The sequence below is a fragment of the Eumetopias jubatus genome, unplaced genomic scaffold, assembly GCF_037043125.1.
Source record: "Eumetopias jubatus isolate StellerSeaLion01/CBP00866 unplaced genomic scaffold, mEumJub1_p1.0 scaffold_16, whole genome shotgun sequence".
Classification (NCBI taxonomy): Eukaryota; Metazoa; Chordata; class Mammalia; order Carnivora; family Otariidae; genus Eumetopias; species Eumetopias jubatus.
Genome location: NW_028274822.1, coordinates 76433114 through 76444097, shown reverse-complemented (window position 1 = coordinate 76444097; position 10984 = coordinate 76433114). Strand labels below are relative to the sequence as shown.

The 10984-nt window shown below is 55.5% G+C and overlaps 1 protein-coding gene across 3 annotated transcripts; it reads right to left on the bottom strand.

Moving 5' to 3' along the window:
- Nucleotides 1-382: 382 nt before the first annotated feature.
- On the bottom strand, nucleotides 383-9842 carry SELPLG (selectin P ligand). Of its 3 annotated transcripts, none has more exons than XM_028116516.2 (2): nucleotides 9677-9842; nucleotides 383-2971 (listed from the first exon to the last, which is right to left on the bottom strand). In XM_028116516.2, exon 2 carries the CDS (start codon nucleotides 2964-2966, stop codon nucleotides 1731-1733), a length of 1236 nt encoding a protein of 411 aa, XP_027972317.1. In that variant the 5' UTR covers nucleotides 2967-2971; nucleotides 9677-9842; the 3' UTR covers nucleotides 383-1730. The 3 variants fall into 3 exon arrangements, with proteins under 3 accessions (XP_027972317.1, XP_027972316.1, XP_027972318.1); XM_028116515.2 differs by lacking the exon at nucleotides 9677-9842 and adding an exon at nucleotides 8558-8660; XM_028116517.1 differs by lacking the exon at nucleotides 9677-9842 and adding an exon at nucleotides 6473-6573.
- Between the last annotated feature and the right edge of the window lie 1142 nt (nucleotides 9843-10984).

Here is a 10984-nt window from a genome sequence, read left to right as displayed (position 1 = left end):
GAGAGGTATTTTTCTAGAAGAGAAAAAGCCCACCAAGATGAGGCGTATTCCTCTCCCAAAAGGTAGAACAGAGCGCTTGTAGCAGCAGCTCCTTCTCCCGGTACCCAGGGGACAGAAAAGCTTCAGGAGGCAGATCCCAGGTCTGAATCCGGGCTCAGCCACTGTCGAAGCTTTGGCGTGGGATCAGCGTGGGTCCGAACGTGGTAATGCAGGGACATGGTGAGCGTTGCTTGAATAGGGCAGCCAACCGTCCCGATTTGCTGGGCCTGCAGAGTTGCCCCCAAATGGGGCTCCTAGTGCTAAACTCACAAAGTCCCACACAAACCGGGCCATCTGCTCGCCCAGTGCTTAAATCAGGGGTCAGCAAACACAGAGCCTGCCATCTGTTTGTAGATAAAGTTTTATTAGAACCCAGCCAACCCCATTCATCTGTGACATGTTGTCCATCACCACATCCCATCTGCGAGGACCGAGGATGAGGTTGAGAAGTTGCAGCTGAGACCACGTGGTCTGCAAGACGTAAAATATTTTTGGTCTGGCCATTTAAGAGAAAGTTTGCTGGCCCCAAACTTTGTACAAAAACCTTATAGCTTGCAGCTGTGCTCAGCCCTGTGAGGAGGGCGTGTTTGATGGGAGACAGGCCCCCTGTAGAAGGCAGAGGTCAAGGTGGGTTCCCGGGGAGGATGGCCCTGACGTTGAGAGGGCATATTTGTCTGAGATTTGGTGGGCGGGGGGCACCAAATTCTGTAGGTTAGAACTGGGTCATGGGGGATGTTGAATAAAGTGGATTCGGGGACCAGCCTCCCTCTCCCCACAAAAGCCTAAAACCTTCCCCAGCTGCCCAAAGATGTACCAAGATGCTCCCAGTGTCCAAGAGACAACACTGAAGTCAACTTTAGGCCTGTACAGGGTGCTTCCTGGAGGGGGCTGGGGCTGGGGGTGAACAGCAAAGGACCAACTCTCCACCAGAAGGAGGCACCCTCCTGATACCCTGAAACATTCAGCCATCATTTGTTTATCAAATATTTATTAAAGGCCTGTGCTGTACCAGGCCCTGGGCTGGGGGGTGGGATACTTCAGTGAAGAAGACAGAGCCCTCCCTAAAATGTAGGCATAGGGGCAGACGAGAGAGGGCAGAATAGGGGTTACTCTGTCCCCAGGAAGAAGCTCGTTGGTCCACACAGCCCCAAAGAAGGGTATAGCCCTGGGCTCTCTAAGTATACCCCAGACCTCACAGGCCAGGATCTCACCCTGGGCTCACTGGGGAAACGCCCAAGAAAACCCAAGCCGCCCCCAAGTGGGGGGTGACCAGGAATGGCCTCAGGAACCCGGCACTCCTCCCCCAAATGCCCCCTTCCTATACAGTGACAGCAACCAGAAGACTGGGTCTTCCCTGGGCGCATGGGGATGCAACCTCAGCAGTTGAGGCCCCGTCCCGAGGCATTAGAGGGAGCCCAGATAGGTGGGAGACAGGGAAGTGGAGGCCCAGCCTCCTCTGGAGGCAGGAGGGAGGACAAGGCGGCTGGCTCACCAATCCTGCTTTGGCTGCAAGAATTCAGCCGCTTTCGGCCCTGTGGGCCAACCAGGGGCCCTGTTCTGAAGGTCCCCATCCCCAGGGGGCCCCAAGGAAACCCAGACCTGGAACAGAGCCTGGGTGCTCGGTTGTGGCCTGGCGGGCCTTGGAGAGAGCGAGGAGACCAGGGTCCTGCTCACATGGACGCACGGAGGAGTTAAGGGAGGAAGCTCTGCAAGGTGAGGTCGTCCCCATCTCTGCCCTCCCTGGGCTCCACCTTTAGACCCTGGCTCTTGGCATTGGTCAGGCCCCCATTGGCCGTGGCCGTGGGCACTTCGCCCCCCTCGGGCAGCAGGGATGAGATGCAGACCATCTCGGTGGGGGAATAATTGCGCACTGGGTACATGTGATTCTTGCGGGAGAGGCGGACGGCCAGCACCACTGTGCACACGAGGAAGGTCGTGGCTACCAAGGCCAGGATGAGGATGGCCAGCAAGCACTGCTTCACGGGGATGTGGTCCGGGGCCCCTGCAGGGATGGGGGCCACAGAGCTCTGTGGGGACAGATGCTGCCTATTTTCCCATCGTTTGGTGAGGACATCAAGCAAATTGCCTCCTGTCACAGTGGTGCTGTTTTGAGGATCAGAGGTCACAAGAAGGACTGTGGTTAGGTGCCCTATGGTGGCAGGTCCTGTGGACGGGAACTTCGTGGTGGCTGGATCTGTGGACGGGGCCTCTGTGCCAGTGGGCTCCGTGGACAGGGCATCTGTGGCTTCTGGCCCCGTGGACAGGGTCTCCATGACAGTAGACTCCATGGACAGGGCCTCTGTGGCAGTGGGCTCCGTGGACAGGGCGTCCGTGGCTTCTGGCCCCGTGGACAGGGTCTCCATGACAGTAGACTCCATGGACGGGGCCTCTGTGGCCACAGGTTGCGTGGTCGGTGCCTCTGTGGCTGCTGGGTCTGTGGACGGGGCCTCAGTGGTGGCCAGCTCTGTGGATGGAGCTCCCTCTGTGGATGGAGACTCTGTGATGGGAGGTAATGTAGTGGCCGGTTCTTTGGTCAGCACATCCGGTGTGACAGGAATCACCTGTGTGGTCACTTCCATGCTCAGAGTCCCCAGGGCCACCCCTCCTGTGTTCAGGCCAGCAGAGTCCCGTGTGGCCGCCTCCAGAGTAGCTGGCTCAGGAGTTCCATGCCCCAGTGTTGCCAACTGAGCCAGAATGTTAGGGGTCAGGGCCAAAGACCCAGGTTCATGTGTAAGCATTTCTGGAGGCTCTGTGCCTTCTATGACATAGTCATACAAGTCCACTTCTTGGTCCTCATCCACTTGTCTCTGGACCCGGGCAAGAGGGGCGTATGAGGCCTCCTGGGCTCCATCCTTCTCTAGCTCCCACAGCTGGAGGCCGCTGCCAGGACCCAGCAAAATCAAAAGCAGGAGGACTTGCAGAGGCATGGCACCTGGCGGGAGACACAGACAGAAGGACGTGAGGACAGCTTCACCACTGGGCCTGCCAAGCTCCCTCTACTGCAATCATGTGGACAGCGACAGCCAGGGGGCCAGGCACTTAGTGTTTAAGCATCCTCATGACCCAGGGCATGCCTGGTACATGGGAGCAGCCCAGCAAATTGCAGCTATTATTATTTATCAACATCAATAGATCCATCCAGAGGGCCCCGCAACTCTCCTTATATGGTGCAAAGAAATTGTATTTGCCTCCCTACCCTTTGTGATTAAAACTTCAAAATTGTGGGCAAGACAGTCCACTGGGGTATAGGAAAAAAAAAAAAAAACTATTAGAGCTTCTAGTTAGACTGTTATGTCACCCTTTTGTGATTTCTAGTTTTGTCCCACATTTATAATCTATCATGAGCCCAGGAGTACCTGCTTACAATTCATAGATAGATCAATGTACATATATTGTCTGCTGATGGCGTCCATGAGCCAAAGAGTCTGGAGACCACAGGTCTCCAGATAAAGCTGCTTGTTTGGGCCTTTGGGGCCTTTTGGAGTCTGTTCCTGACCCATCTCTCCATGTCCCTCTCCCCTACTTTCCTTCGTCTTGGCTCCCACCGTACACAGCGCTGGCCTGTCCCTCAGGTTCTCAGTTTTCCCCATCCTCTCTCGCTGTCCCGGCTTGGTTTTGTCCTCACTTCCACAACTGGGATGACAGTACCTACCTCATAGCTTATTGTGAGGTTGAAACAGGCAATGCCTATGAAGCCCTTAGCACTTTGTCCCCATCACCAGCTCCAGCAAAGGGCGGCTACTTGGGCTCCATCAGTAAGTGTCTCCTGTAAGTCCTCAAGGGCCCAGAGCCATCAACTGTACTCTGTCCTATCTGAAAACTCCCAACTCTTCAGAATGGTCCTGCCCTCGGGGAGCTGACAGTCATCTCACTTGCCTGGGGGCCCATTCTCCTGTGACCCTTCAGCCCCCTGACCAGCAGCCAGAAAGGGCAGTTCCTCTCCTTGGTCTTTCTTCCTGGCATGGTGGACATCCATGCTTTCTTGACGGATCTCCCTCCCCTCATGGCCCCCCTGCCACTGGTGGGTTGTTTGCGGGATTCAGAATCGTGCACCCTCTGAGGATCCTGTGGGGAGTGACAGCTGTGTTCTGGGCCAGGATTCAGGTACTCCTGGTTTTCTCGGACATAATACCCTCAGCAGGGCGCAATCCCAAGCACTGTGTCTGGGGCAGAGCCTGGGTCATTTCCAAAACTTTTCCTCATACTTCGCAAAATTTTGAGCAGAGACCAGTTGCTCATCCTTCCTTGAGTGACTGTAACTTACTCATAAGCCCCTTAGCTTCTAGGCTCAACCTGACCTCCTTCACCTGTTCGTTCATGTTGGTTTCTAAAATGGCGGTCTGATCCTGTCTTAAAATAATTTCTTAAACCAAACTTCATGATATTTGCATGAGACACATCAGGCCTTCACAACTGTCTTCATTTTACTAAGGAGGGGTAAGGCTCTGACGGGTAAAGCAACTTGCCCAAAGGCACACACCTGACAAGTGGCAGAGATCAGATTGCAGCCCAGTGAAGATTCAGGAGGGCTTTGGGAAGAAACCTGACCTAGCTAAGGGGGCAGAAGGAGCAAAGACTTGGAGGAGACCTTAGCTTGCTGTTTCTGTGGCAGGGGTTGGGGACCCAGTTGAGAGAAGGAAGGCAAAATAAGAATAAGAAGGACCTTGGGGCGCCTGGGTGGCTCAGTCAGTTAAGCATCCGACTCTTGATTTCAGCTCAGGTCATGATCTCAGGGTCATGGGATCAAACTCCTCGTAAGCTCAGTGCTCAGCATGGAGTCTGCTTGAGATTCTCTCTCCCCCTCTTGCCTCAATAAACAAATTAATCTTAAGAAAAAGAAGGACCTTGCGGGCCATCTCATCCAGAAAGTTCAGCCCCATATGTACCAGGTGCTATGCAGCACACAGGATTGAGAACACAGACCATGGGGTCAGACAAAAAGATGTTCAGGTCCCACTCTGTCCCTTATAAGCTGTATGACCTTGAACTTCTGAGCCTCAGTTTTCTCATCTGTAAAATGGTGATACCAATCTGCATCTATCCCATTGAGCTGTTAAGGGAATGCAACAAGATGATGGACTCAAAAGTTCCAGGCTCGCAGTAGGTGCTTAATGAACATCTCTCTCTCACACGCACATGTGCCTAGCCACATCCTTTGCCTCCTAAAACCTGCCTTTAGGAGGCAGAGCGTCTTTGTACAGGGGGAAAGTTCCTGCTTGGGGGTGAGCTTGGCCTTGCTTTCCCGGGGTGGATGGGGCAGGGTGGACTTTAGGATCCGTATTTCAAAATTACGAAGACTTGTACCCACCCCCCAGCCCCCACCCCCACTTGGGCAGTTCTCAGTTCCTGGAAGGCAGAGCCCTCAGCCACTTCCTGGAAGCAGAGAGGGTGGGGGCAAGAAAGGGCCCCACCCGCGGGTTCCTGGGGGAGGAGGCACCTTGATGAGTCAGGACCTGATTTTCTGCAGCCCAGAGGCAGGGAGGAAGGCATGGAAGGGACGGCTCCCCTCTCCTCATGCCCTTCCCCACCGCCCCCTGCATGTGGAGGCAGCTTGGAGGAGAGACCACTCTGCAGCTATGTAACCTGAGCGGGTTGCCTCAGTTTCCCTATCTGTAAAATGGGTGACGTTGCTTCAGAGAATGGAGCTGAGAATCAAATAGCGTGCTGCAGGGAAGGTCCCTGATATCTGGCATCCAGCAGGGATGTTTTACTGCGGGGGAGCCTCTTCGGGGCCGTGGACACAGATGCAGAGGAAAGAGAAAGCTGAGTCAGGGAACGTATGTATGGACGTGACAGGCTCCCTACCCCCCCCCGGGGGGGCAGTGAGGGACACTGTGGGGTCCTGAGTGAGAGCAGAGACCCCCATGGGTGTGGAGACAGGGCACATCGGGGCAGCCCATCTCCCAGCCCAGGTCTATTTAGGGTGACCACCTCGTCCAGGGTGTTCCCACTTGTAGTACTCAAAATCTCTCATCCCCTTATGCCTCAGTCCCAGACAAGCTGGGCTGGCTGGTCACCCCAGCCTGGTGCCTGCCACCCCACGGGCTTCAAGAGAGAAGGACCACAGAGACCCCAGCCATGAGCCAGGCTGTTTGGCCGGAGGAAAATCCGGCTCCCGGGCGTTCTGTGGCTCTGAGGGGGCCGTGCAGGCGGCAAGGGCAGGGCTGGAGTGTGAGCGCTGTGGCTGGCAGGTGGGATGCTGACTTTACTATTTGCTAAGAGAAATGTATTGTAATGCAATGAGCACGGCGTATCAGAAGGCCCCCACTGCGGCTGGACCATTCCACACCGGCACCAGCTACTACAATCCCCATTATACAGATGAGGACGGCAAGGCTCAGAAGAGTGAAGGCAATTCCTCAGAGCCGTGAAGCGCCCCCCGCCCCGCCCCTTACACCTTTCTTCCCCCGGAGGCAGGAAAACGGTCACTTACCACAGGAGAGGGGCTGTGAGGGAGGGGCAGAGAGCTGCCACGTCCTGTCTTCCTGCTTGCCTAACGGAGTGGGTCAGATACAGCCTGTTTCCTGTCTTTTACCCTAAAACCAGGTTGCTCCACCAGGGCCCCACCCAGGCTGTGGAGGGGCAGGCCACTGGCGGGGGCCCACACCCTGCTCCAGGCATGGCTGCGTGTGGCCACCCTGCTCGGGAAAGGCACCGTGGCAACTCCAAGAAGCTTGGGACTTGACAGTCAGAATCTTGGATCCTGGGAATCTCAGCACTCAGGAGTTTGGAAGCTTAAGACAGGAAAGACTGAGCATCTCAGGGTGTGGGTTGAGCAGCCGGCCAAGAGAAGGAGAGGCTCCAAACCAACGGTAGGTCAAACCGAGGCCCAGGTTTCCTCTGCCGGACCCCAGGGCAGTTCTCAGTCCTGGCGGCCAGGACAGGCCCTGGCCCTACACGGGATCAGATCCAGCATCAAACCAGATCGATGCCCAGCTCTGGCACGCATAAACTGTGTGACCTTGGGCACCTGAACTCACCTCTCTGAGCCACAGGTCCCACATTTGGAGTAAAAGGACAATGATAGCACATACACCTCGTGGGGTTGTTGTGGGTTGAAGGGAGCTGGTTCAGGTTGAGTGTTTAGCACACAGTAAGTGCTCAATAATGGCCAGCTGTTGTCTCTGTCATTCTGCATTCAGGGCCATATCCTGGAAAAATCCCCAACCCCGGAACAGCTTTCACGTACCTCTGAGTCAGAGAGGGCCGGGAGAGAGAGCCCTAGAAAACTGTCTCCATGGCAAGCCCCGGGACAGCCCCGGCTTGCAAATCACAGGTATCAAGTGTAGACCATGTTCCAGGACTGATCTAAGAGCCATACATGAATTGCTAGCTCACTCAGGCCCTAGCACCTCCTCTACTAACCACATGTGAAAGATGGGGAAACTGAGACCCACTTGGCACCTAGAGTCACATACCCAGTAAGAGAGGGCTCAGCAACTTGCCCCTGGGTGTTCTCACTCCAGATCCAACTCACAGTCACAGCCTCCTATCATCCATTCTCCGGAGCTGAGCAAATGGCACCTCCTCCAAGAAGCCATCCTGGATTGCTCAGGCATGATTAGTCATTCCCATTATTTAAACCGTTTAAAATGTTTCTACTGTCTAAAACTCCTTTCCCATTGGCCCACACACTTCAAGAGGACAGGAACCACAGCTATCTTGCTGCTCACACCCCTTGCCCAGGGCTTATCAGACAGGCAGGCACTTAGCAGGCTTTGTGACATTGGCCCAGTGGGGCCTGGGCACTGTGGCTGCCCCACCAGAGCCTCCACCAGGCTGCAAGCTTCTGCAGGGCAGAGTCTCCACTGGTCCCCAGTACCGACAGGCCTGGCCTCCTGGGGGCTCATGAAAGGCCCGTTGCAGGAGGGGACTCGTGAATGGGACAGAAGCAACCAGCACTCGGGTTCTTGCTCTGGGTTTGCCATCCTGCCCTTCCCGACCTTTTCTCATCATCGCCCCGGCCCCCATCAAGGAGCCCTTCACCTAATTACCACCCGTCCCTATAAACTGTGATACCGCGGATACACCTGTTTACTGTCCCATAGCCCTTTGCAGGAACACAAGCCCCGGTGATGGCTAAGATTTTTTCTGCCCCCTGCCCCCACCAAACGAACAAACACACAAAAACAACAAACCAAAAACAAAACAACTTTCACCTTCTGGACCCTGAATTTGCTAGCCTGGTACAGAGGAGGCAAGATATTTTGCACAAATGAATTTAAAGAGACCTACACCTGGTTTTAGTTTAACAACTGAGGACTGTCTGAAGAGTTGTCTGTGTAGACAGGCAGATGGACCAGCACACAGATGCACAGACAGCTATCCTATCACCTTCTAGCCTGGGCCCCATGTGCCCCCACCATCCCCTTGCTCAAGCTTAGCAAAGGAGACTGAGAGACCACGGCTGGGGTCACCCCGGGCTCCACGAGGTTCCTGCAGCCAGATGAGGGCCGGGGAAGCAAGTCCAAGGGCCAGCCACCTCCCAGCTGGGCCACGATGGGCAGCTGCTTCTCACCTCTGAGCCTCGATTTTCTCATCTGCACAAGGAGGGCACAGCATTCCTGGGTGATTCCCCAGCCCCTTGGAAGGCCCTGCTCCTGCCTGGCTGAGCTTTCCAGGAGGCGCTCAGCCTGGTAGCCCGCCCCTTCCGCCATCCGGGCTTCAGTCTCCGCTGGCCGCTGGCCAAGCCTGGTGACGGAGGGCTCTACCATTTTGGGTGTGTCCAGGCCAGCCCCAGAGGAAGCCGTTGAGGGGCCTGGGGCCAGGAGAGTGACCCCTTGAGCTTCCTGCCCACCCAGAGGCCTGGTCTCGGGGGGCTCGAAGTCACAGATGGGAAAAGAAGAAAACAAGAGGATCCGGGAAGGAGGAAGAGAATTCCAGGCGACCGGAGTCCTGATCATTGTTTACGGGTGTGCGTGTGTGCGTGTGTGCGTGTGTGCGTGTGTGCGCGTGTGTGCATGTGTCAGAGGTCACTGCCTTAGGTACCATCCCGCGCCCACCAGCCTCATTCTCTTTTATGCCCCTAAACCACCCCACATACAAATTACCAAGAGTATTCTAATTATGATGATTATTTTCTCTTTGGCGAGCAATATTAGTTAGCATTCTAATTCTAGTATTTTCATAATTTGCTACAGACCAGTGTTATTTTCTCAACTTTATGAAAAGCATGAAAAACATCACTTTGGAGACAATATTGTTATGGATTCCTAGCCTGAGTGGCTTCAAGACACATCCTGCACCCGCTCTCCCTTTCTGGGGTCACCCAGATCTAACCCCAGCTCTGCTCTGAGCAAGTCCCTTCACCTCCCTGTGCCTCGCGCGAAAAGAGAGGCAGCATGATTTTTAGGGACATGTTCCTGGTTTCTCTGATTTTTTTCAAAGTTAGAGCCCCTCCCCTTTCTTCAAGCCAGCAGCCTGGTGGCCAGCCTGATGGGGAGGGTAGGATGGAAGAAGCTGAGGGAGCAGGATCCAGAAGAGAGAGCCGAATAAGGCCACGACCTCGATCCGCAGCCCCCGGGGCTCTGGTTTGGAGCTCAGGTCCTGCCCCGGGCCTGCCCTCTGCTGTCAGGCGGGCCTGCTGGTCCCAGGGGCCTCCCAGCCACTCCCCACGGTTTGGCGAGTGGACACTTACCGTGCTCAGTAGAGCATGCGATAGCTGCCTCGTGGGCCCGGGAGAAGTGGCTCCTCTCCCTTAGCGACCGGAACGGGGCCCACACTGCCAGAGCACTGCTGTGGCACCCCAGCCGTGGTCCCGGACCCCGCCAACCCTCAACGGCCTGTGTGAAAGAAGGAAGCGAGAATGTGGTTATTCAGACGTGGCCACGTGACAGCCCACACCCCCTTGTTTGTGACAGCTTTGGTGGCAGTGTGGATTGAGACGGGGTGGGTAGTGGGAGACCGGGACCTGCTGAGCCCTCCTGGGTTCTGGTAACCATGCGCCAAAAACCACATGCAAACTTTCTGGGAAGGGCTGGTTGAGAGGCACGACCCCACGGTGATGGGAAATAGGGGTGAGGGGGACCCCACCCTGAAAGGAAGGGAGGGACCAGATGCATATAAGGATGGTTCTAGATCCTTGTTCAAGTTGGGAATCAGGGTGGGAGAAGCCACGGAACACAGACTTTCCTGAGGTTTGCAAATATGATGCAGCCATTCTTTCGCAGCCATTCTTTCAGGACCCATCTCTAGGTGCACAGGTGATCCTTTTAGCCACGAGGAGTAAGTGCTCTGAGGAGCTGCATGGCAAATCCCACCGGGGCAAGACCTACTTATTTTACTTCCCCATCCTGACTCGTTCGTTTCGCCCCCACCCCCGGCACCCCAGGCGGGGGGCTCTGAGGTCCAAAATGCAAGCAATTCCAGGCTCTGGTCTTTCCGTAGCTCTTCATCTAGTGGGGAAGCCAGCAGATGAACAAGTGAACAGACCATTACACACAGGGATGTCACCCTGTGGTGAGCTAGGGAGGGGCCCCTACCCCACCGTGGGCAGGAGAGGGGCTTGTCAGGAGACTCTTCCAAGAAGTGGCACAGAGGATGACAAAGGTGGGCTGGGTGAATAGCCCAGGAGAAAAGTAAAGGCATCCCAGGCACAGGGCACAGCATGGCCAAAGGCCCGGAGACATAAGAAAGGCCAGAACTCTCAAGACAGTGAAGGAAAGCATCATCTCTCAGGGTCTGGCCTGTGGCTCCATACAAGATGGGGTGTGGGACATAGGCAGACAGGGGTTCATACACTGCCTTACACACAGGTTGTTTTAAAATGATAACAGGAGGCCCAGTGGGTGTTCACCATGACAGAACCTCCATTCCAAGGGCACCTGGGTGGCTCAGTCGGTTAAGCATCTGCCTGCAGCTCAGGTCATGATCCCAGGGTCGAGCCCCGCATCGGGATCCCTGCTCAGTGGGGAGTCTGCCTCTCCCTTTCCCTCTCCCTCTGCCC

Bases quoted from the DNA above. Each gene is read 5' to 3' on its own strand.
- SELPLG (XM_028116515.2), bottom strand. From the start codon at position 8,579: ATGAGAAAATCGAGGCTCAGAG. The intron at 2,972-8,557 runs GTGAGAAGCAGC...GTCTCCCGCCAG, and splicing joins GAGAAAATCGAGGCTCAGAG to GTGCCATGCCTCTGCAAGTC.